Genomic DNA, 27,025 nt, shown 5'->3' with positions numbered 1-27,025 from the left:
GTAAAAATGAATGTGTGGATAGCTTTATAAAAAAAAAAAAAAATTAAAAGAGTAAACATTGGATCCAAATTGACAAAAAAGAAAAATATTGGGCCTAGACAAATAAAGCCCAACATTTGAAAACAGCCCACATTAAAAATCAATAACGCCCTAAACTAAAAGCAGAGCTGTTGCCGCCATCACTTCAGCTGCCCCAACCCTCTTCTCCTCGTTCTAGGGTTTAGGGTTTTAGCTCTGCACCTCCTCATCCTTTGTCCTCTCCTACCAAACCCTAACTTCCGGAATGGCCTCTTCAAACATCAGAGATCTCCTGACGGCGTTCAGTCCATCTCTGGACTTGTTCGCCATCAGCTCCGGCGACGGTCGAATCAAGGTAATGTAATTTTATGAAATTTGGTTGATTTATTTCTCTATTTCTTATGAAACCCTAATTTTCAATTTCTGGGTATGTGTTAGATTTGGGATACTGTGAAGGGGCAGGTCCAGACTGAGTTTACAGACATTGTAGCATCCGAAGATACAAGCATATATGCTAAACGAGAAAGAGGGCACCTCTCAGTTGATTACACTTGCATGAAATGGTTCTCTTCCGAACGAAAGGTTGCGAATTTGCTTTGTTTTTAGCTTAACAAGTATGCTGTAGCAATTTTTATTTTTTAAATTAAATTTATTTTTATGCTATACTGTTCATTGTTGCAGAAGAAGAGGAAGCTTGGTTCCACATTTTTAGTTTTAGGAACTGGTGGCGGTGATGTTTTGGCGCTTGATGTGGCTGCTGGTCATTTGAAGTGGAGAGTTAACGATTGCCATGCTGGGTTAGCTCCCTGCTTAAACTTTCTTTCTTGTCAAAATATTATGTTAATGTTTATACTGCCTTGTGTTAATGTATGTTTTTGACTTCTTGGGCCGCCTAATTAATCTCTGTTGCATGTTCTGTCGCTGCAGCGGTGTTAGCTCCATATCATTTGCAAGAAATACATCATGTCTTTACACAGCCGGTGCTGATGGGATGATTTGTCAAATTGATTCGTTGACAGGAAACCTGTCGGGGAAGTTCAAAGCTTCCACAAAGGCAATCTCCTCTATGTCTGTTTCATCAAGTATGTTACATATGCATATGTCCATCACCCTACATCTTTTGTTCTACTTTTGCTTACAGCATATGCATCATTCTGCTTAAATTTGTGTTTGATACTGCTATGTGAAAATTACATCACGAATAATACTATCTGGATTCAAGTTTTCGTGATTGGCTGCAAAATTTATTCCAAGTCAATGAGCATTCTCCTGCATAAACCAAGATTTTACCAGGACAGTAGTTTTAGAGAGATGTGAAAGTTAAAGTATATGGGATCGCTTTTGTAATTGGATCATCATCACTGAAACCTGTCTTTATTGTATTATTAGCTATGCCTTTATGTTGTCTTAATAACTAATTAAGTTGAGAAATGATAACTTATGATGATGATGAATGGCAAGTTGGTAGCTAATGCTGTCCAAGAACTGATTTGTCATAAGTCATAAAAAGAAGAAAGGAATTTCGATGATGAAATTAGTGATAATTCTAGTTGCAGTTCCTGTGTATAGGTAGAGAGACTCGGATGATTAGGTTTCAGTTAGATTGTTGAAGATCTAATGCTTAAAAAAAAGGTTAAATTTTGCAATATTTGTAGGACCAGCTTTATGTGCATCCAAATAAAACTGTATTGATAGATTGTTCCATTTAGTATTTTGCTGATAGTACATTGGGGATGGCCTTTTATCCGCACCAGATGGAAATATATTAGCAACTGCAGCTGCACAAATGAAGATCTTCAATATGTCTGACCACAAAAAGATACAGAAGTTTTCTGGCCATCCTGTGAGTGTTATGCATCTACATTCTCCTTTTTCTTTTACACTTTTTGCTTATTTGGGTGCTTAAACATGTGTACATGTTTACAGTCTGCTTATCTTCAAATAATCTTTGTTGGTTTACCACTGTTAGAATGTCCTTTGTTAGGCAACTATTTTCCTATAATTTGACACTTCCTCCTCATATGTGGGCCTCTTTCCACCATTAGAGAGGCCAACATGGTAATTCAACATATTTAGAGACTGCATTTGTACGAATTTGAATTTAAGATGTTTGATGCCTGGGCAAATATTTTGGTTTACCATTGTGTCCAAAAGTTCCAGCTACCAGGAGGGCTAACCTTCATTTTATTTTTTAACATTTTTTTAACCGTGATTTTTTTAAGTTAATATTTTCTCAACCATTCATTAGGGTGCTGTTCACTGTATGATCTTCACTGAAGATGGGAAGTATATCCTCTCATCTGCAGTTGGTGAAAGGTATATTGCAGTATGGAGTATAGATGGTGGAAAAAAGCAGTCAGCAAGTGTTGTTCTCAAAATGGAGCACCCTGCCATCTTCGTAGATAGCAGGTGCATAGACAGTGGGGAAGTTGGAGATGTAGGTCTATACGTATTAGCGATTTCAGAAGTTGGTGTGTGTTACTTTTGGTTTGGACAGAATATTGAAGAATTACGGAGTGCGAAGCCTACAAAAATTTCACTATCTTCTGAAGACATTTTGTCTACAACATACAAGGGTGCATTACCCACAATATTTGCAGCGGTTGTTCAAGGAATTGCGAAAGCTGCTTCTGGGCAGGTATTTGTTGCTTATGGGTCACCAGTGAAACCTTCATTCCAGAAAATTTTGGTGCATTCTGGAACAGACATAAAGTTGAGTAGCTCCCATGACGGGGTTCTTCTACCAATGAGTCAGTCTCTTGTCAAATCTAAGAAAGGACAAAATGTACAAAATAGAGGTAAGATTTCTCACAACAAGTTTCCCCCCCTCAACCACATTTAGTCGCATTTGTTGTTGATTCCCTGGGCTATATAGCATGAGATACTGATGCATTAGGGACCCTTCTGAGAGGAATCAAAACCAAAATTTTATTTTACTTTTTTTAGATGATGCACCTTGCATTAACATTATTGTTTCTTTATAAATTCGTATACCTGATAACCCCTACATTTTATTCCGGTTCTTGATTTTTGACGGTCAGCTGATTATTTGTGCAATGATTCAACAGTTATTGCATTAGATCGAGCAAATGCAGAAGAGGCATTGCATCCAATGCCAAAGGTATTTGATTCACACGAGAAAAAGAAAAGACATGATAAATTGAGTTTTGGCCAAGATGAAGAAATGGCTGATTTGGATGACAGCAGGGGTCGTGCTGGCCTTGTGAAGAGCAAAGGTGGGCGTTATAGTCACTCAGGAATGCATTTGAAACTTTTCTGCATGTAACATAAGTAATCCTATATAACTACTTAGGCTTATTTAGTGATGACTGTAGATCTGTTTCCACCATGCAATACTTTATTTTGAGTGTCAAACTGGCTTACCATATGTTATTTGACCTCTGGTATCGTGATGCTGGTTTTACTTGTTTCATACGTTATGCTGGTATGTGCAGATGACATGGTAGAACTTGAAGCTGACACAGCAGCAATTTGCATGGAGGACAGACTGAAAGCATTAGGGATACTTAGTAAAGTAGATGACCATACGTTCAACTCGACACTCAATTCTGCAACATTTAAGGGTATTGATCTTCAGAGAAATATGCCGCATAAGAAGGTTGGTTTGTTTAGTTATTTACTTATGTATGAACAGTGGCATGATGTTGTACTTATATATTGTTATGTGCACTTCCTGATTTGATTTTGTTCTGATCTATACGTATCATCTGCCAGATGAGGGAAGCTGTGCTATCATTAGAACCTAGTGACGCATGCAAATTATTGGGGGTTCTGGTGGCCACGTGGCAAACAAGGTTTGTTCTTGCTGTTTTGGTCTTCTTCCGGTTTTCATTTCATGCATGCATGAATGTAGAGTTATATATGTCCTTTTGAGGGTGTAGATTTCTTTATATATGCACTTTTTAGAACAATGAATTGTTAGTATGGTTTTATACAGACAATTTGTACCTTAAATACTACCAGTTAACTTATGCATGTATCATGAATATATGTTTTTCCTCCGTGTGTGTTTTTGAGAGGATGGTAGAATTCTGAATTCCATAGTATCTGGTGTGCTAATGTGTATCTGACTCTGGTCCGTGATTTGGTTTTTATAAAGACTGTTATTGACACTTTATGCTTTTGTTTTTTTTATCCATTTGGAAAGCATTACAGTGTAAGTTAGATATGACTTGAGTTTTAATCTTTGATTATGATTAACAGGTCTAGCAGTGGGAATAACGTTCTTCCATGGATTTACAGCATATTGGTAAATCACGGTCATGATATCATGTCCCAAAAGTCTGAAACCCAGATGCTTAGCTCCTTGTTGAAGGTAAAATTTTGTGACCAATTAGTACTAGTTTATTACCAGGTCACTATTTGCTCCCTTATTTCAGGGATTATTCTCTTTCTCACATACTGTGGGATGTGTTAGCAGCTGTAAAATGATTTTGGTTCAGTTTTAGTTACTTGTAAATAGACTACTTGAGAGGTCTTAGCTAGTTTTGCTGGATGGTTTCTTATCCACTATTTTGTAATTCATGTTTATTGTTTTAATAAATTTTATTGTTTGTTCTAAAAAAAATGACATGTTGCTGGGTAAGCAATGTTTTTACCCTCTGTCTTCTTTCACTTTGTATAAGTTGTAATCCAATTATTCTGAAAAACAATATGGAAAACTCGACTTACAGTTTCATTATAAGATTGGTGGTTGATGAAGATCTTCCTTTGAATATTGTCCGTGAAGGAATACGGTAGCCTATGAAGATTTGTGTTTGACTTGCAGTTTCGTACTATTCCCCACAGTGCTGCTAGGTGCCTGCTTTAGACCTATACATATGGTATACCATTACCCATTACCCCTTGATAGGCAAAGCCAATGCTTAGATGATTCTTTGGTTAGACTACCGTCAATGTCTTATAGTGTTACCTCTAACAAAATGTATTTTCACACAAATTCCACCCAAATATCAACAGTTTTTGGATTTATTATCTGCCTTATAGTGGGACATCATCCAAAACTCTCAATACCTCCTAAAGAAACCAGATTTGATCTTAGGTAATAATATATTTGATGAAGCACTTAATTGATGTTGTTCTCCTTGCAGGTTACCAAATCCAGAGGGGCAGCTATTCAGCCTTTATTACAAGTATCAGGTCGTTTGCAACTTGTGATGGCACAGGTATATACAACCTCATATTCTAACTTGAATTCAGTAATTTAGTTGACCAAGTGTTTTAGTCTTTTGATATTTAATATTTTTTTTTGCTCTGGATGAATAGATTGACAAGGCAACCCACGCAAAAACTCAAATTTCATCACACGAGCACGAAATGGATGAAAGCGAAGATGACGATGAAGATGTAAACGAAATTCACTATGGGGAAGAAAACGATGATTCTGACATAAGCAGTGATGATGATCAGTAGGATTTTGTGATGGGAGGTAGTCAAACTTTGCCGTAGTGACATTCATTCTTTTGTCTCCTGATTTACTTGTGATGATGCTTGCATTCTTTGTAGAAAAAAAAAGTGTGTATGGAGATGACTTGGTGTACCTACACTATTCGTCTACTGTTTGATTGATTATTACACTAGATTGCTTAAGTTTAAATACCACCAGAATTAGGTCCACGAAGTCTCATGCTTTGGTTTCTGCTACATTGCGGAGTAGATGTATTCTTTTGAATTGGGTGTCTAATTACGGTCCAGCTGGTCCATGCTTAGTTTTTCTCAAGGATTTGGAACATTTTAGTTGATATTGAATATATGATGACATGGAACACAGTTGTGTTATTGGATTTCATGGCTTATGGTTTATTTTGCAGTTTTCTGCTCATAAGTTGCATTTCCTGTGCACCTTGTTGTGGATTTAGGACAGAAAGGCTCGATGCGGTGCAGTCTGTTCAACATCCCCGTCCGTTAATCAGGCAACTTTTAATGCTCGGTTTCTGGCCCTGTCCAAGTTCAACACCCACAGTTTTCATTTCCTCTGGGGTTAACCCCTCTACCCATTACCATGGTGACGAAATTTAGAATTCTCCAAGATATCAATTATTCTGTGACTTGCAAAAGCACAAGCGATTTTGTATAAATTGTGTTACCGCGTACTATTTATCTTGCTGGTAATTGTATATTAGGCGTTCGGTTCATTCGCATTTTGTCCAAAATATCACTACTTAATTATAAGAAGGGGTCTTTGCTCGTAATTGAAATTTTTTCGTATATCTATAAATTAGAAAATCCCGAGTAAGATTTCTCCAATGAATATTAAGCCAGGAAGCTCCTCTCCAGAGCAGAAGTTTGATCTTGGAACTTGGTGTTGTGCATTCTGTGAGGAGAGAAACTGGGAACAATGGTTTTTCAGATTACTTTCGGCAGAACACGATTTGGGAAACTCCAGGTTGCCGGCAGTATGTAGTAGCCCTGTTGGAGAGGATTTAGGATCAATTCTTTCTTCGCTTACAAGCTTGGAATCTCATTCTTTCTTCCCATAATATCACACGATTAAGAAAAATATAATTCCATTAAATTATATTTTCCTGCTAACATATTCTCCATTAACGTTCTTGCCGTGATTCTTTTGGGGATAAACAGTACCCCTCCTTTTGTACCGTTCTCTCTCTCTCTCTCTCTCTCTCTCTCTCTACATTACGGTACACGCATTCGGATTTTCGTCGCTAAACATTGATGTGATGTTTCCGTTGCCGTTGACGTCGTGCTGCTCCTCGTTGTAATGGTTCGCCCTGCTGAAATGCTCGTTGTAATGGTTCATCCTGCTGAAATGTGAGGGTTGTGGGGGTGGCTGGATATATTCAAATTCTGTGATATAAGGTGATGGTCTGTATGTGTTGTAGCTGTGTGTCACATGCATAGGCGGAGGTGGGGTGGGACACATCGGGGCGTGGCTCATCGGGGGAGGAACCAATGGGGAGTGGCTCATCGGGGGAGGACCCATTGGGACGTGGCTCATCGGGGGAGGACCCGGGGCGTGGCTCATTGGAGGAGGGTCCATTGGGGCGTGGATCATTGGAGGAGGTCCCATCGGGGCGGGGATATGGGCAGGCTCCTGTGGAGGTCCTTGGCTGTTATGGTATCTGTTCCAGTAGCCATTGTAGCCTTGGGAGTAGCCATATCTATAGCCATAATCAGGTGGGTGGTGGTATATGGTATGAGCTTCTCCAACGTCTCTTGGTCTCTGGTGGTGTATTTGTTGGCCGGGATTGGTCTCAGCAGACACAGGTGTTGGTACTGTTGGCTCGGGTGTTGGATTTTCAGGCGGCGGGGATTCTCTTGGTGGCTCTGCTGGCGGTGCCACTTCAGCTGGCGGAGCTGCTTCAGCCGGTGGTGGTGCTTCTGAAGGAGGGGGGTTTGCTGCCGCAGGAGCTGGAGAACCATTCTCCGGCGCTTGTTCTGGCGGTGGTGGAGCAGGTTCCGTTTGTTGTTCTGTGTGGGAACATATGGTGGCAATCTTCCTCGTCTTCTTAATCGCCTTTACTATCTTCTCCGGATCCGCCCACCCAATTATTGTCAATTTTTGTTGAGGGAAGTCAATGTAAAGATCATATATACCTGCAGAAGAAAAAAAAAAAACAAGTCTTCACTCAAAAACATAAAAAAACTACAAGCTAATAAAAGCTGGGTTCTTAGTGTAAGAAACATACCAAAAACCAAAAAACAAAAAAAACATGGATTCTTAATTTCTTACCATTGATGCCATGTAGTGCTTTCTTGATCTTCTGCACACATCCGTTACAGTCCATCCGGACATGAATCTCCGTCACCCGAGGTTTCTGCATTCGAGACACGGAAAAATTAATGTAAGCATGGACTGATACATGTAATGTGGAAGTATGTGATTGCCATTAATTTAGGGCCATACCTCCATGAGAGGCAATGAAGAGGGTGGAGGGAGGGAGGGAGAGAGGGAGGGGCAATGGATTAATAGGTGGCATTTTATTTATACACATTGCAAAAAATAAAAATAAAAATGGCAAGGAATAATAGAAAGGCAAAAGATGTGGGACATGCAAGGAATCTCCTTTTCGAATTGATTAACTTAACCTGCAAAAATCAATGTCAAATGTGTTAAAAGGATGGAAGAAAGGGGTCGGTTTTATATGGACGATGGAATGCTGTGCCAAAAAGAATTTGCTTTCTGTGTGATGGAATTGATGGCTGTGTGCGATTGAGGGACGTCTGTCTTTCGAGATTATTAGGATATCCACCGTCCGTGGATAAAGAAATAAAAGGAGATGATCAGATGATTTTGTTTACATTTTCATTGAGACTTAGCTTTCGACGTTTTAACTGGAGTTCCACTAATATTGTGGAATCCTTTTGGCACAAGCAAAGATGGGTGTTTTCACACATGCAAATCACAAAAATTTAGGGTTGGAAAGCATGAACCTTCTTTCATTTTAGTCGTAAAGGTTGATGGAGATTGGAGTTGCAGATTCTTTCACAGGAAGATTTTAAAGTGTGTACTCCAAAACTTTAATAAACTAATTTTGAGTCTCTTTTTTTCTTTCCCTAATGCTGCTTCTTGAGTGTGCTAGCCTAGTTCTGGATGAGCTTAACCATCTTATATTATATTCTAGATAAAGATATTTGGACCCCATTTGTGGGAGATTAGTTATACTACGTAAATAACTGTGTTTTAGTAGGATAAAATAAGTTTTATGTTCTTCTCGGAGTTAATAATGTCGAATGGCCTCTATAATTGTAAAAAGAATCAACCAGTATTACAACACGTGAATTGATTATACATGCAGCTGTCTTTTGGTAGCATACATTAATTTTTCTAATGCTACTTAATCGAATGCCATCCTAGTCTGAATGAGCTTAACCATCTTCTATTCTAGCTAAACATTTTTGATCCCATTTTGGGAAAGATTATTATGTGGTACTTAGTATAACCAGTCAATTCATATGTTATAACCTGTGAATTGGTTATTAACACTATTTGCTTCATCATAAAACGGTTATTTAACTATATTATAACTCATGAATTTGTTTTTTTTAGAATTGATAAGAATCTTAGGCGATATGACACCAAAACGGTCAAGACCTACCAGTTTTGAAAGTTGCTTGACTTTGGTCATTGTGAAAAACAGGCCCAAGAACACATAGTTTTCACTCGTCTAATAATTTATGTATCTGAAGGAAATTGGAACAAGTTTTTCATTTACAAGTTTTCTAGTACATCCAAGCGACTTTCCTCAAGACGTACGGATTTCTGCCATATAAATTACTTGATGCTCCTGTTACAACAACAACAACAACAACAACAAAGCCTTTTCCTACTAAGTGGGGTCGGCTATATGAATCCTAGAACGCCATTGCGCTCGGTTTTGTGCTTGATGCTCCTGTTATCTAACGAAATTGCTTGATGCTTTTGAGTTTCGATTTTAGCCATCCGTATAGAAAAAAGAGTGCATTTATATTGTGTACTGTGAAGAAAGTTGATATTTCATCATAAAATTGGTAATATGGGAAGTAGTCGAATTACTTGTAAGCACATGCAAAGTTCATCTTTTCTCCAATGAAGGATTAACTCTCAATACGTCTGTGTGACGAATTTTCAAGTCTAACATGTGAACCATACCAATGGGGTGACATGGAGCACGTGTGGCTGTTGAACTTCACATGTGGGACAACCTACTCTGATGCCTTGAAGAAAGTTGGGGTTCCACTATAAACTTTCTCCGATGAAGGATTCACTATCAATACACCCCCTCATATGCAAATTTTCAAGCCTAATACATGGACAACATAAATGGGGTCACGTAGAGGACGTGTGGCCATTGGGCTTCACACATGAAACAACCTGCTCTGATACTATAAAGAAAGTTGGATTCTACCATAAAATCAATTGGCAATATGAGAAGTAACCCAATTACTTATAAGCAAGGAAGAAAAAATCAATAATATCGGCGAAATATCACCAATATTATCGTTTTTTTAGAGATCCGAAATTTTTTTAACTATCCAAATGATTTTCGTCAAAATATCGCGATATTATCGATAATATCGATAATATCACAATATTTTTAAAATTATCAATAATATCACAATATAATATTCAAAAATATTTTAAAATGTTGAAAATATCAACATATACTACACTTGATCAAAACCCCAAAAGGCTAACCAAGACATGATTTTCTCACCGAGTGAATGTGCCTTTTATAGGCATTCTTGGCATGCTCACTGCCCTCGCTGGGCGATGTGGGACTCGACCAAGGAAAAAAAATAGGAATTTCGGCCGAAAATTCATACCCACTTTAAACGGCCATAACTTTGTCAAAACTCAACCAAATCAAGCAAGAAAAAAACGAAAGTTGTAGCCCGCGAAGAGACGAAGAGAATAGTACCTCACACAACATCTGAATCGTCGAGGTTTGTCCGGAAAATGCCTCTAAAGTCACTAAGGTCGCCTGAAACTGGGTAAGATTCAAATGAGTATAACTTTTTCAATACTCAACGAAATTGAGTGAAACAAAAATGAAAGTTGTACTAATCGACGAGACGAAGAGATTGATACCTTGCACGCCGGCCAATTCGCCGTGGTTTGGCCGGAAATTGCCTCGAAAGCTACTGAGATCGCCGGAAACTGGGTAAGATTCAAATGAGTATAACGTTTTCAATACGCAACGAAATTGAGTGAAACAAAAAGGAAAGTTGTAGCCCTCGAAGAGACGAAGAGAATGGTACCTCACACGACGTCTGACTCATTGTGGTTTGGCCAGAAATTGCCTCGAAAGCCACTGAGGTCGCCGGAAACTGGGTAAGATTCAAATGAGTATAACTTTTTCAATACTCAACGAAATTAAGTGAAACAAAAAGGAAAGTTGTACTACTCGACGAGACGAAGAGATTGATACCTTGCACGCCGGCCAACTCGCCGTGGTTTGGCCGGAAAACCAAAACGTATTGCCTCAAGGGCTGGTACATGTGAACTTGTGACTCCAACTAGGTAAGAGCCAAATCTAATTTGGGGCCTTCTATCCTATATTTGTGGACAACCATCAAATGCTAAAGATTAAACAAACATAATATGTTCTACTGCTTAGCAAAAAAAGCTACAAACCCTTTGCTTATCAGCAAAAAAAGACAAGTCCTTGCACTAGATATACTTTCAAATTACGTTGAGTAGCAACCTGATATATGTATTCGGACGAATTATAAAACAATTGACACACTCCTGACTTCCAAAATTCAATTCTTTTACTTTATATAAACTTGAAAAAACATAATCGGCATCCAAATTAAAGTTTAGTTTTATTCAATGTATTGATTTTCAATCGTTAATTGATATACTATAATTTGGAACTTCAATGCCTAGACGCATGCTTATGTGTAAGAAATTTAAAATGTCAAATTCGGCACATTAGTCTTCATCATTTTATTCACTTCCCTTTTTTTTTTTTAATATCCTAAATAAAACCTCCAAATATTGTACTAATTCATTATATATAAATGATTATGGTGTGTTTAGACTTCTTTCATTAATTACTACATATTTTCTACACTCACAATGTTTGTCAGCTCGATATATAATCAACTTGATAATGTTAAATCCATCATGCAATGCATTTCCTTCCAATTTTTTGTGATAAACTAATAGATAATTGACTAAATAAAAATCCTACAAAGTTTCAATAAAAATTTCCAAGTTTTTCTTACAATTTCCGTGGTTTCCATGTAATTTTTATCGATATCGATATTTTACCGATATTTCCATAGATATTTCCGTGTTTTCGGACTACCGATATTTCCGATATTACCGATATTTTCTTCCTTGCTTATAAGCACATGTAAGGCTTGTTCTTTCCCTGATGTAAGATTCACTCTCAACACGCCCTCTTACATGTGGCAAATTTTTAAGCATAGCAAGTGGACAACACAAATTGGGTGACGTGAGCACGTGTGGCGTTAGACTTCACCCATGGGACAACCTGCTGTAATACCATGAAGAAATTTGAGATTCCACTATAAAACCAATTAGCAATATGGAGAGTAGCTCAATTATTTATAAGGGCATGCAAAATTCATCATTTCCTCGGTATATAATTCACTCTCAAGTCTCAACATATTGGAGTTGGAAGTGATATAGGAAAAGGATCCTCGCCGTATCCTTTTCCTGGGGATCCCATGATCGTGACTGTTCATTGTATATCGTGCGGTCAGTTTTCGTTAGGTACTATTTATATTTAAAATTTAAATATCGTGACTGTTCATCGTGTATCGGCGGTCACGATCATGGGATTCCCGGAATCTCCAGAAAAATGATCCGGCGAGGATCCTTTTCCCATTAATAATATATACAGTAGCCAGCTCCAACCATCTAGCACCTACCAAGTGTCAAGTGGGATTGAAGAGTATGAAGAGCAAATGAAGGAATACAATGATTCTAAATATGACAATCAGTAATAAGAAGGCCATGGCGAGCGAAGACATCTGCCACAAAGTTAGCCTCTCTATAAATATGCTTATAGTCAATGCAATCAAAATTGGTCACCGTCCACTTGATATCTTCAATATTAGGAACCATATTCCATGGTGTCGCACTCCAGTCCAACACTGACTGTATGACCAACGTAAAGTCACCTTCAATCATAATCTTTTTATAGCCATTCCTCTTAGCAAAAAGAGGCCCTCTTTGAGAGCCCTAGCCTCCACTTCAGAAATAGTGGCACCATCCAGATTTAAAGCTCCACCTCTAATAATCTGTCCATTATGATTCCTTAAGACAAATCCCGACGCAACCTTGTCTCCAGCCACAGAACCATGAAAATTTAACTTAACAAAACTCTTATCCAGCGGATGCCATTTAACAATTGTGGAAGTATCATTAGTATTTCTTCTTAAACCTTTAACATTGGCTTTAAGATATCGCTCACCCATAGAAATAGCCAATAACTTAGATCTTGCTGGGATGGGAAAAACATTTCTGAACACCATATTATTACGGTCATTCCAAATTTGCCAACAAAGGAGCAAACACAAGCTCAAATCACTAGGAGCTTCCTTATCAACATGCTTTAAAGAATTTAGCCAGTCTATTGCTGAGTCGAAGTTAGTATTAGTGAAATTGCCCAACTTAATTGAACAAGGGTCCCAAATCAATTTAGTGACACCACAATTAAAAAATAAATGCATTTGGTCCTCGTCTACGGAATTACAAAAAAGACACATCTTATCACTATTAATTACAATATAACTTAATCTTTTCCTAGTTTGAAGTCTATCATGAATGAACAACCACGCAAACATCTTAACTTTAGGAGGAATATTAAGTTTCCACATCTTATTAATTAACTTATGCTTTGTAGATTGAGTCAACGTCCCTTTATGGATCCAAGTAGCTGATTTAACAGAGAACTTACCATTTGTATTTGGACCCCAAACTAGTACATCTTTGGAATCCTGCTAGGGAATTGTAATATTGCAAATTTTCCTCACAATTTCATTACTAACCACTTGCGAAAGATTTGTCCTATCCCAACAATAATTATCAATAAATTCATTAACTTTCAAGTCCCAATTAATGTTTTGGTTGTCAATATTGGGTAAGAGATGGAACAATGGGTAAGGAAAAACCCAATTGTGAGACCATAACAAAATGTCCTTACCATTACCCACTCTACATCTCATACCCTTAAGAATAACATCCCTACTTTTCAAGATACCTTTCCAAGTAAAAAGAATGATTTTATTATCTAGAAAATTTTCCTTTCTATGGTACTTACTTTTTACTAACTTCACCCACAAGTTATCCTCCTCAGTCATTACCTTCCAACCCAACTTAGCGAGACAAGCATTATTAAAATGATCAAGTCTTCTAACTCCCAAACCTCCCATTTTCTTAGGAGCATAGACCGAATTCCAAGCCACTGGATAGATTTTCTTGTCCTTACCCCAGAAAAAAAATCCCTACACTCTTTAGTAAGCTTATTGACAATCTTGTCAGGACACTTAAAGCAAGACATAACATGATTAGGCATACCCGTTAGATTAGAGTTAAGTAAAGTAAGCCTCCCCGCTCTTGAAAGAGTGCTTGCTTTCCAACCAGCTAATTTTGCTTAACCCTCTTAAGTAACTCATTACCATTAACTTGGTCTTTCTAGAAAACAATATTATGAATTCCTAGGTACTTAACAATAGTAGTTTTATGTTGAATATGTAAAATATTAACAATATCAATTCTAGTTGGAGAAGTGGTATTCTTGAAAAAATACAAGGACGACTTATGAAAGTTTATTTGTTGGCCTGCCGTTTTAGAAAACATATTAAGGATTTGAAGAATATTCCTCGCACCCCTCGGCGTGGCCTTAGCAAACAGGAGACATTCATTAGCAAACACTAGATTGGAGATTTTAAATCCTCTAGGTGAGGACAAAATACCAATATGAGACTTTGGGTTATTTGTTAGGGTATTAAGCTGTCTAATTAACGGTTCCATACAAATGATGAAAATATAAGGGGACAAGGGGTCCCTTTGTCGAATTCCCTACTTTGGATAAAAATAACAATGAGGTCGCCCATTTATAAGCACAGAGAAGGAAGGAGAAGTAATACATTCCATAACTAATTCAACCAAATGATTATGAAAACCAAATCTAAGAAGAACATACCAAATGTAATCCTGGTTTAACTAATCATATGCCTTTTCCAGATCCAGCTTGACACCTATAGCTCCAGTTCTTCCTTTCATCCTATTGAAACCAGCAAACATTTCGTGAGCAATAAGAATATTATCCTGATTGGCTATACCCGGAGCAAAAGCACCTTGATTTTGAGAGATGCAAAGATCTAACAGAGGTTTTAGTCTCTTAATGATGATCTTTGTGAAAATTTTATAACTAACATTACACAAACTAATAGGCTTATAGTTACTAACATTTTTCGGATTATATATTTTAGGAACTAAAGTGATGTTAGTATGATTTATGAGTCTTAAGCTGGAACCATTTTGGAAAAAATCTTTGACCAAACAGGAAACAGAGCCCTTAATTTGGTCCCAACAACCATGAAAAAAGGCTGCACTTAAACCATCAAGACCCAGGGCTTTAAGAGCTCCAATACTACTCACAGCATCCCAAATTTCCTCATCTGTAACAAGAGACAACAAACTTTCATTATGATGATTAGAAACACAAGGTTGAATGATATTCGCTAAATTACTTAGGTAAGCATCTGAGGGAGGACTGTCACAGGAAAAGTGCTTTTTAAAATCGTGCACAAAAACCTGTTCAAGGCCCTGACCAACAGACCACCAAAAACCATTCTCATCTCTGACTTTTGTAATTTCATTTCTTTTTTTAACGAATAGTAGCCACAGTTTGAAAGAATGTAGTATTCTTATCCCCAAGTTGCAGCCAATTAGTTTTAGCTCTCTGGGCTCACATAATTTCTTCACAAAGTAACACATGATTCAATTCATCTCACAGAGATTTTTCCATCATCAAATCAACAGAGTTGTTAAACATAATTTGTTTTTGAAGCTCATCAATTTTATTTAACAATTCTTTCTTTTTCTCCTTTAAATTGCCAAAAATGTCCTTGTTCCATTTACAAACTAGAAATTTAAACTTACCAGCACACACTCTGAATTTATCTTTAGGATTAATACTAGGGTCACAATGCTAAGCATTTTGCAAAAATGTTTTAAACTGAGGATGATTAAGCCACATAGCCTCAAATTTAAACGAGAAGTAGTTATTCTTCTCCTCACTAGAATTTAGAGATAATAAAATAGAACTATGATCAGAACCAAAAATATGATAGTTATGCAAATGATAATTAGGGAACATATTTAACCATAAAGGGTTAGCCACCACCCTATCCAATCTCTTGAAAACAACCGTATGATCCGTATGACAATTAGTCCAAGTAAAAGGAACTCCAGACACATTTAAAGACAAAAGGTTGCCACGATTAAGAAAATTGATAAAATTGTTCATGTCCGTGGTATGGGTTTGCTTACCCCCAACCTTCTCTGAAAGCTCAACAATATTGTTAAAATCTCCAACTAAGCACCAAGGATTATGAATTGGATCTAACTTGAGGACCTCCTCCCACAGGTCACACTGCATATGTTTTTGGGGAAAGGCATAAATGAAAGTAACTAATTGCTCTAAATTAGTAACTAAGTCCTTTATAGAACAATGGATATATCTCGGAGAGGAAGAAATTATACTAACAAAAGCCTTAGTACTATTCCAACATAAGCAGAGGCCTCCAGATCGGCCAATTGGATCACATAAAAAAATATTGTCAAAAAACTTGGAATAAAAGTTCCTAGGGACCTTATGAACATCCACCTTAATCTCCATCAAGCAAAAAAGGTCCAATTTAGCTAAACTACATATAAAATTAAAATTACTAGGAAATTCATTTCTCCTAATACCCCTACAGTTCCATGCAAGACACTTAATCAATCTAATTCTTCAAGATAACTAAACTCTTCCTTAATTGCAATTTCCTATTGGATTCTCTTTTTTGGACTCAGTATCCTAATAGTGGCATGAGGGTCACCACCACTAGGTCCATTTTTAACAGCATCCACTTCACATACTCTTTTCTTTGGACTCATCATTCCTATTTTGGGCCCTGCACTCATAGAGCCAACCTCTACTTTAAGAAAAGCATAAACCATATTTCTAGTGTTCTCCTTAGATTTAGCATCCTCACTTTTCACATTTGACATATTAACAACCAGGTATAAAGCAAGATCATTCGTAACATCAAAGAAATCAAAATTAACACTTTTATAATCACAAACAAGATTATTGTGACATGGCATGATAAATGACTCATCATCATCAAACATAGAGTCAATAAAATTAATACTAGAGATAACTATCCATCTATGCTCATTTTGTCTAAAGATAAAAAGATTAGAGATAGAATTTATAAACCTAGAGGAGCTACAATTTGCAGAGCTTACCCCCTGGTCATGTACGAGAATCCCCACCATTACCTTAAGCATCCAATGAAAATTGAATCTTATTTTCACAATGTCAGGTTCTTGCATCAAACCTTCGTCATCGCTATCAAAGATCTTCACTACTTCAGCGCCCTGCATCTTTACTTGTTCCCCAGATAGCCCGCATAGCACATGAACTCTCACATAGTCTTCTATCTCATGTTCCCCAAATTTATTGAACATCAGATAAGCTACAAACCCCATATATTTGCAAGGGATTGAGCATTTAAGATCTAGAAACCCGCAACCACGACTTTGTGAGGCACCATTTAATTGAATCACAGCCAACCCGAATTCTTCCTTGGCACCCAAATCGTTGCGTGCCCAAAAACCCAGTTTTAAACTGGAAATAAGAGAAGACCCTAGTTTTCTTATGATTGCCATTAGATTAATGGGAAAAAGACCCTAGTTTTCTTTAGGATTGCATTTTGACCAAAAAGCTGGTATTTTGTCGTGAAAAAAGACATTGCGCGACGAATAATTTCAAACTCGTCACGCAAAAAAAAATTGTGCGACGCTTTATTACTCGTCGCGCTAAAGTTATACGAACGAAGGTTTTCGTCTTATGATATAAAAGGGTACAAGTGCACTTTGTGACTAGTTTGTCTCGAAAAGTTTGCATGACGAAAAATGTTAGAGGCGCTTGGTAATGCGCGACGACTGGTCAGCGTTCCGCAAATGTAATTTTTATCAAAAAAAAGAAAAAAAAGAAAAAAAAAGATTTCATACTAATGACAAAAAAAAAGAAAGCAAATTAATATATAAAAAAACAATTTTTATTTATAATATAAAAAAAATGTACGTACAAATATAAAGTTTTAAAAGAAAGCAGGAACAAAACTATGAAAAAAAAAGCGGAAAAATCTATAGGAATGTCGTTTAAAGGATCTTACTGCTGGTTGGGGACGGGGTCAGAGGTCGACGAGCTTGATTGCTGTGCTTGCTCAGTGTGGAAGGGCTGTGAGGGCGATGATGTAGATAAACATGGGAGATGTATTCCGGAGGAACTGATGTTTGTACAAGCATCGACATTTGAGACTTGTAAGATGCTAGCTGACTCCTTAGGCTAGCGACTTCTTCCGTCAAAGCCGTAACCTGGCCATTTGACTGCTAGGATGACGAGGCTCTACTCTCTCGCCGCTTGGCATTTTCCATCCCCCGACAATAAGTCCCTGGTCTCCGACCGAAAGTCTGGTCCAACGTCTTTGTCATGATGTGAAACCCTGCATTCTCAAGGGGATCCACATACTCAATAGGCGTGTTCGAGAGAAGCTAGGAGGCGGACTTTTGAAGCACCGACTGACTTTTCTCCACCATAGTCGCCTGTGAAAAAAAAAAGGATTATTAATAGAAAACAATTTGAAATAATTAGTATAAATGTTGAATGCATAAGAAATTACTTACATGAAAGGACTCGGTAAACTCATTCCTAGGCCGAACATAAATGTTAGCAAAGACGTCAATCTCCGGAAATTTTGAACCCTTCTGAAATCGAAAAAAATAAGGAAAATGTTAGTAAGAAAAAAAAAATTTATTAGCGGCATTTTAAAATTGGAAATGAAAGATGTAATATATACCTTCCGTCGCGCCTCCATCCTATAAGAGAAAGGCCTCGAACCCGAATGGTGGAGAAGAGTCTTCTTCTCCTGATTGATCTTGTTCGCCTTTGCCTTCGCCTTCTTTTGTTATTAAAAAAAAATATACGTATTGGTTGTAATACTTAAAGAAAATAATAAAAAATAATAATAAACATTAGTAAAAATTAAAAAAAGGTAAAACAAAAGAAGTCGTAATAAAAAACGCACCATAAGCCTGGCTCTTGAAAATGACCACAAAGCCAAACCCAACTATCTTGTCGGTCCTTCAACTCCTTCGGACAACCCTCCTCGAGAGTGACCTGCGGATCATCAAATTGCTGGAAACATTGGTGCAGGTCACTCTTCCACTGCTTGTAGTGTTCGGAGAAGAGCTGATTGAGGTACGCGAACATGTCCTCGTCCATGTCCTCCAAATTGTAGTTTGTCTGCAATGTAACAAATATTTTGAAAGTATTAGTAATAAAAGACAGTAATAAATATAAATATATAAATTTTACATGAAAAGCATTAAAAAGGCAACGCTAGGGCAAAAGGTCCGCACGACATGCCCAATGTCATTGGCTAATGCACTATGCTACTCCGCCGTTGGTGCTGCCCGATGTCACTCATCGTATCCAATTGGGATATGACCGTTGGTCACCCGGGTGACCTTGGCCGTCTTCAATTGCCGACAAGGTCCTTGGGTGTTTTTCTTCGTTGCAAAGAGATGAAAAATAAATCATTAACCCAAAACTAATAACAAATCCTACTAAAATTTTGGCATAACCTCCCCTATAATTAAAACATTTCCCAAAATCTTGAAAATAACATAAACAATATACGCATCCAACACAATGATCACAACAGTTTAATAAAAGGTTTGGAACGATGACAACTTTTTAATCCTTACATGACATAAGTTAACAAATTAAACCTAAAATAACAAAATTCAGTTAACATGGGAATAAGGGAGTGAATTAGGATTGTATACTTGGCCGTGTACCCGAGGCATCAGTTGTGGATCCCAATGGCAACATCTAGTTCGTAGTGTGGGGGCGCCGGTGAATACATTGAGTGCTAACAGGCAACGCCAGCAAAGAAGTCGACGATGCCTGCACCTGTGGGACTGGAGGACCAACTGGGTCAACCAGATTAATTGGCCTATGGTCCATCTCTGCCGGAGCAGTGATGGCAGTAGTAGGTGTAGTCGTCGGATTAGGTGTAGAAGTCATCGCCCTTCGGGTTTTAATGAGGTTTGACATCTACAAAATTGGAAATCAATTTGTTTCGTACACAAAGATTTAACTTACCGTACACATGCTAATAAATTCAACTTAAATTTAAAACGAAATTTAAAAACCCTAATTCTAAACCCAATTCAAGTTTGGCAGAAACAAAACTTAAAACTGATATACTATACACAAACTAATCAACTCATATAGGATATAGACCCAACAATTATAACTTAAAAGAAGAAACTAGCATAAAGGAGTAGTTGGAGGCAAAATCTAGTATGTACGTGCTATGTGTATGTCAGGGAATTCAATTGACAAATAAGTCACAAGCTAACAATTTGGCTCCTTGAGGGTAGGTAGAAACCAAGAACATGCACCCAAGTTAATGGATGGAAACAAAAAAGTATGGCACATATTCAACAATAACCATGGATACAAGCATCATAGCTAGAAGACGAAAGCATTAGGCATCTTAGGAATTACAAAGTCCAATATATCACGCCAATACACATAACAGGTGCTATAACACAATTAAAACAAAGGGAAGCAGAAGATAACTGATAACCTTTTTTGCATCTCCCTAGAAGCAGAGATGATAACCTTCTATTTTAAAAAATCGAAGCACAATATTGGTCAATGAATACAATCAGAAAACCAATGAAAAGAGAGTAACCAAAACATATAATTTTGATATGTAAGTTCTCATCAAATGAACCTTAAAAAAGCAAGTCAACCACAACAATATTAAAATCCATGGGGACTACTTTCGAGCAGACCACTAGAACTTGAAGTCAAACAACAATACTAGAAAGCAATGGAAGGTAACAAAATTATGGAAATAGTAATTAAAATTACCATAAAGTAATGCAGGTGACCAAAGTGTACGTCCAAAAGCTAGTGAATTTTTCTCCTGAAAATTTAAAAAATCAAGAATGACAATCTTATCATATGAAAGTATTTTTGTTAAAGAATGACATTATTAGCAATGAAAGTATTCGTTGACAAAAAACCTCACCCAGTATCCAAAAAAGATAAACAAATTTCTTCAAGAGAGCAAATAAATACCCATCTAGAATATAAAAACTTACAACACAATATCATTCTCCAGGAAACACAAATTTGGATGAAAAAAAAAATCCCAAATTGCTGAACCTTTTCTCCAGAAAACAAAAATTTGAAATATGAAAAATGCCAACTCGCTGAACTCATGTTCTAGATGTGTTCATGTCTGCATATTTGATGAAGAGAGCAACGTGCAATCATAGAGAAAACAAAAACAAAGGGAAGCATGTGGAAGTTTACAGAACTAATCTTCGCATGTGCACTTTCCATCTTCAAACCTATGAAACCTATTGTTATCCCTCACTATGATAACCTTTCCTGAGCACTTGGACATAAACTTGATTGTAGTATGACAATCGCCACCAATTTAAGAACCCCTAATTTAAGAACCCTAAATCTAACCCCCAATTTAAGAAAACCTAATCTAACCTCATTGCCCAAAATCGTTCCTCTAATTTAAGATCAAAATCTAACCCCCTTTAAGAACCCTAAAAACTCTAATTTAAGAACCTAAATGTAACCCCCAATTTACGAACCCTAAATCTAACTCGACTGCCCTAATTCTAATCCCCAATTTGAAAAAGAAAAGAAAACCAAAAAAATCCTAATTCTAATCCCCAATTTGTAAATAAAGAAAATTGAAAATAAAAACTAAAGAGGAAATGACCTCTTGGAGACGAAGTCGCGACGACCGAGAGAAAGATGGAGATACAGATGAATGAGAGAGAGGGTATCACGCAGGGAAAAAGGAAGAAGAGGGAAGTGAGGGGAAGAAGGGGGGGGTTAAAATATAGAATCTTGCGTGAAAGAGTCTTTGTCTCACAAGGCTAAACAATCGTCGCGCAAGTTTTTTAAAATTTCCCCAAAAAAAAGCACCTTAATTGAAATTTCAGACACTTGTGCGACGAATAAATATATTTCGTCGCACAAATATACTTTGTGCGACAAAATATATGTATTCGTCACGCAATATTCCCGCGTAAATTTAAAATAACTGTTAAATCGTGATTTTTTGTTTATAACCGTCGAAATTTTTTGTCCCGTTACTTGATTTCTGAATGTTTGTTTTCTGCGATTTTCGGCTTATGCGATCTCGAACCATATACAAACAAGTTTGATGGTTGAATCGTTGAAATTAATTTCGTACAATGCGTATCCCATAAAAAAGATACATTCACTAACACGTAGAGTTTATTTATACTTTCATTAAGTATAACATAAGATTTTGTAGTATCCATTAGTTTAGTGGATTTAAATTTATTTATTTTGTACGTATAACACTTAAGAAGTTGAATGGTATGTATATTTAAGTCAATCCAATGGTCACCAATTTTTTAAATTTAATTTAATATATATATATATATATAATTTTTATAGTTTTTAGGGGTATAAAATTGTTAAATTAATATATATAATTATTATAGTAATTTCTTTTAGGGTTGTAAAATTATAAAATTAATATTTTGCTTGTCGTGTCGGGTTATTGGGTTGTGTCAGGAATTGCCAGGCCTAGCTTGTGCGACCAAAAATTGTTATGCGTCATGCAATTATGTTTTAAAATGGTTTTTTAAATTTTTTTATTTTGTTTACAATTTATTATAAAATACCAACATACCAAATTTATTTACAAAGTAATTCACATATAAAATGGGAATCATTCATACCATTTTTTCCATCACTCTATATAATGCATTAACCATTTCATGTGTTTTACAAAAAAAAAGTTACAAATATATTGCCTTAATCTTCATCCGAACTATAATAACTTTCACTTTCGTTGCTATCATCATTTTCAGTGTCTCATTCCTCATCATCGATAGGTACGTCACCATTGTCGTTTGTGAGCACTGGACCATCGTATCGTGCAATATTACCGAGGTTAATTATGATTGACTGAATCGGTATTTCAATTGAAGATACTCCTTCTATCTGAAATGGTTCTTAGATAAGATTAGTATCTTGGAGTGTTTCCGCACCACTTTCCATCGAAGATTCAAGACGTTGGTCAGCAACATTGTCGATGTCGTTGTCAGTACGGTTTTGTTCTGGTATAACATACACGTTCCTATGATCCATCTTCTGAACAACTTTCCAACCCCTCCCGGCTTTAAGGTCATCTAGATACATAATTTATTTTTCCATGGTTGCTAAGATGTAAGGGTCGTCATCATACCAAGTTTTGCTAATGTTCACTAATAGTAATCCATGATCTCTTTTCACACTTCCATTCCTACTTGGGTTTGTATTAAACCATCGACACTTAAATAGGATCACTTGGCACCAGTCTTTGTAAAGCAATTGCACGACACTTGTTAGTTTACCATAGAATTCAATGTCTGTACTTTCGCCTCCCCTGGGGACATGAACACCGTTGTTTTGCGTACACAACTTGTCATCTCGTGCACCTGCTAAGAACTTGACGCCGTTGACATGGCAACCCGAGTACAATTCAACGCGAATTCATTTAAACGCCAAGTTATATAACTCTTCAGTGTTCGCGGGGGAATTCGATGCTTTCAGTTGATTCACCTAATATTAGACAAACGTTTAAATTTGATAGTTCGAGCAACTTAATTGGTACCATATATATGTCCAATACAAAACACTTCAAATTTACATATTCAACAAACCACTGCGGAAACAATTCATGATATTTCTTGGCATACAAATATAAAGGATGTGCCTACTTCATCATATTTTCATGCTCGTCTAGGTATGACAGTGTCTCGTCACAATTGTTGAGTACGAACCAATGTGCTACCTCCATGTCCTTCTTGGAAAATGACTCGCCACAAATAGGATCTCTGAATGGTCGAGCAATTTGGGCAAAAACTAAAAGTTTCTCATTTCTCACACCCCCGTCATTATAGCGAGGAGGACGATTGAAAGTTGTCTCAACATCCTTTAAATACATTCCACAAAATGTAAGCGCGTTATATGCCACTCAAGCTTTTATAATGGATCATTCGGGCTTTGCTTTGTTTCGTACACTTTTCTTCAAGTCTCCAAAAAGCCTGCCAAAAGAAAACGATATGATACACATATTACTAATCGTAATATATTTAATATTGATTAATAAAAAAGACGAGGAATATATACCTTTTTATTGGATACATCCATTGAAAGTTGACTGGTCCAACAAGCAATGCCTCATTTGGTAAGTGAACCATCACGTGTATCATACTTGTGAAGAGAGTGGAGGAAATATCTTCTCAAACTTGCACAATGTCATGGTGCAACTGATTAACGTTCGTTTTTTCGCAATGTTCTTGACGTCAATTGCAAAAAAAAACTGGATAACAACATGATTGGTTTCACTACATCGGCTGGCAAGAGATGTTGAATACCCACAGGAAGTAAGCGTTGCAGAACCACAAGACAGTCATGACTCTTTAGGCTAGCTAATTTACCCCCTTCAACGTTCACGCAACGTGCGATATTTGAAGCATACCCATCGGGAAACTTTACAGATGATAAAAGCTTTAAAAATTCTTTCTTGTCATTCGGTTTTATTGAAAAAAATGCAAGATCCCTTATGGCTTTATCATTGTTCCTATTCATCCATAAACCCCGTTGTATTCCTATTCGTTCCAAATCAAGACGAGCTTTGATTGTGTCTTTTGTCTTGCCCTAAATATCTAGAATTATGCTGACCTATGTGTCAAATACATTTTTTTCAACATGCATAACATCGAGGTTGTGTCTCAATTTTAGTTTGGACTAATACGGGAACTAAAAAAATATGGACTTATGCGTCCAATTCATATGTGTAGAAGGTCTTGTCCTACTGACATTGGTCCCTAAAGGAGCAAAATCCAAACGGTTAAGCTGTTCCAAAATCTGAGCATCGGACCATTCTCTGGGTCTGAGACGATGCTTTTTCTCCCCGTCAAACTCTTTATCATTCTCTCACCACTAGTGGTCCCAAGGCAACCATCTTCGATGACTAAGGTAACAAACTTTTTCGGCGTGCCAACTAGATGTTATGTCTTTCTTGCATACAGGGCATGCCATATAACCCATAATGCTCCACTCGGAAACCATTGCATATGCGGGAAAATTGTTCACAGTCCACATTACTGCATCCTTCAAAGTGAACATCATGCTAGTACATTTATCGTATGTGCACACACCGTGTGTCCATAAATCTTTTAGCTCATCCACTAACGGCCGTAAGTATATGTCGATTGACTTACCAGGATTTTCAGTTATCAATAGAGTCATCATCATGTATTATTTTTCCATACATTTCCATGGCGGCAAATTATACGGAAATATGAAAATCGGCCAAGTACTGTGGTGTTGGTTTAAAACCCCAAACGGATTAAATCTTTCAGTGGCAAGTCCCAATCTAACGTTACGAGAATCAGCAGCAAACTCGGGGAACATTCGATCGAAATGCCTCCCCATCTGCAAGATGCCGCATCACATCGTTGTTTACCCGTTTTTCCTTATGCCATCTCATGTTTGTGGCAGTATGCGTCAACATATACAATCGCTGCAACCTAGGTTTCAAAGGCAGATAACGCATAACTTTTTGTGGGATCTGAGTCGTTCTATTTTGAGATATCATTTTGAACCTCGACTCATTGCATACAGGGCATTTATCCAATGCTTTATTCTCTTTGTAGAATAAAATACAATTGTTTTTGCAAGTGTGAATTTTTTCATAACCTAATACAAGACCATTCAACACCTTTTGCGTGTGTCTATGGTCTTTTGGCAAACAATTGTCCTTCGGAAGCATTCTCTTGAAAACCCCCAAAAATTAAACGAAACACTGGTTCGACATACGATACTTTATTTTTCCATGCATTAGTTCCATAATGGCTGTGAGAACGGAAAAGCTCTCGCACCCCGGGAATAACTCTTGGTTGGCATTTTTTAATAGTTTTTCATATTGTTCGAACTCTGCACTGTCCATTGGTGTAGGCACGTCATCTTCCCCTTCCTGATTGGTGTTTGTCGATGCAAATGGAAAAACATCATTTATAATATCCATGACTTGTTCATTAGGATCCACAATAGGTTCAACATTATCCACTCTTGTGGCGTTTGAAGATGAAGCATTGTCTAATTGTTCCCCATGATGGTTCCAAGTATTATATGTCTCAATCATTCCATTCCTTACTAAATGAAATCGAACATTTTCAATTGTCTCCCTTAACGTGTTGTTACACCTCCTACAAGGACACCGGATTCTAGTTGCACCCGGGTTGTGTGTATGTGCAAAGTCAATAAAATCCTCGATCCCATCCAAGTATTCGTCCGCGCATCTATTCGGGTTTTGTATCCATGTCCTGTCCATAATTCCTGGAACCACAATAACAATACAACAATCACAACAACTTCATACAAAATGATAATTTCACCTTATGCCTCCGGTAAGGGCCCTATCCCATTCGGGAATGCACAGTCATGTCACGTAATTTACGGTTACATCAGATTAGATTTCGACGTGGATGAATTTTGGTAGCATCTCAATACTATTCTTCAGGTGTACAACCCGAAGAACGTACAGAGATGATACCGAAATCTCCACAATCGAAACTTAATCCTTCAACCATAAACTACGCATCCTAACTGTGCATTCACAAACTGTTCAAATAATGGGATAATTCAAGAATTAATTGGACTGCAGTCATGCTTTTGCATCCATGCGCGAAATCCAACTAATCCTCGAACGGGAAACTAATTTTTACTAAAAATAAAAAACAAGTACGAAGTTAATTTCAATTAACTCCATACATCACAACACATATTTGTACGTCACGTACAAATTTAACAACATAATATAAATATAATTTCACAACACAAAATAAACAATACAAACTAAGTTCAACATAATTTAATTAGTTTTATATGTTTAAAAAATAAAACGAAGAAAATACCTTCTCAATCGTTCTCCATCAATCGCTAATCACACACAATATCCCTATAGACAACAGAATTAATGGCGTTAGTATGAATTTACATTAATACTTTTACCATAATGACAAAAAACGCTTACCAGATACATCGAGATAGCTCGATCAACAAAAAGAAGAAAATGGAGGGAGTATTAGATGATGAAATTGAGAGAAAATGAAAATGACAGGTGACGGATGACAGATTGAGCAAAATTGAAGAGATGAGTG

At 37.0% G+C, this 27,025-nt stretch overlaps 2 protein-coding genes and 1 pseudogene across 9 annotated transcripts; 1 reads left to right on the top strand and 2 right to left on the bottom strand.

The window, feature by feature from the left end:
- The first annotated feature begins 162 nt into the window (after positions 1-162).
- Positions 163-6,230, top strand: LOC126608147 (uncharacterized). Of its 2 annotated transcripts, none has more exons than XM_050275950.1 (13): positions 163-373; positions 457-600; positions 700-815; positions 946-1,100; positions 1,773-1,861; positions 2,267-2,816; positions 3,087-3,254; positions 3,474-3,637; positions 3,754-3,833; positions 4,243-4,354; positions 5,130-5,204; positions 5,305-5,467; positions 5,898-6,230. In XM_050275950.1, exons 1-12 carry the CDS (start codon positions 284-286, stop codon positions 5,449-5,451), a joined length of 1,890 nt encoding a protein of 629 aa, XP_050131907.1. In that variant the 5' UTR covers positions 163-283; the 3' UTR covers positions 5,452-5,467; positions 5,898-6,230. The 2 variants fall into 2 exon arrangements, with proteins under 2 accessions (XP_050131907.1, XP_050131906.1); XM_050275949.1 differs by having other exon boundaries at positions 5,850-6,230.
- A 230-nt stretch (positions 6,231-6,460) lies between these two features.
- On the bottom strand, positions 6,461-8,006 carry LOC126608148 (extensin-like; annotated as a pseudogene).
- Positions 8,007-17,823: 9,817 nt separating this feature from the next.
- Positions 17,824-21,648, bottom strand: LOC126608541 (uncharacterized). 7 transcript variants are annotated; one of them, XM_050276482.1, is made up of 7 exons: positions 21,556-21,648; positions 20,682-20,736; positions 19,583-19,853; positions 18,820-19,037; positions 18,592-18,684; positions 18,419-18,499; positions 17,824-18,337 (listed from the first exon to the last, which is right to left on the bottom strand). In XM_050276482.1, exons 3-7 carry the CDS (start codon positions 19,601-19,603, stop codon positions 18,223-18,225), a joined length of 528 nt encoding a protein of 175 aa, XP_050132439.1. In that variant the 5' UTR covers positions 19,604-19,853; positions 20,682-20,736; positions 21,556-21,648; the 3' UTR covers positions 17,824-18,222. The 7 variants fall into 7 exon arrangements, with proteins under 7 accessions (XP_050132439.1, XP_050132445.1, XP_050132446.1 ...); XM_050276488.1 differs by having other exon boundaries at positions 18,419-18,496; XM_050276489.1 differs by having other exon boundaries at positions 19,595-19,853.
- Between the last annotated feature and the right edge of the window lie 5,377 nt (positions 21,649-27,025).

This window comes from Malus sylvestris, chromosome 16, assembly GCF_916048215.2.
Source record: "Malus sylvestris chromosome 16, drMalSylv7.2, whole genome shotgun sequence".
Lineage (NCBI taxonomy): Eukaryota > Viridiplantae > Streptophyta > Magnoliopsida > Rosales > Rosaceae > Malus > Malus sylvestris.
The sequence above is the reverse complement of the archived record's forward strand: the minus strand, read 5'-3'. Positions and strand labels throughout refer to the sequence as shown.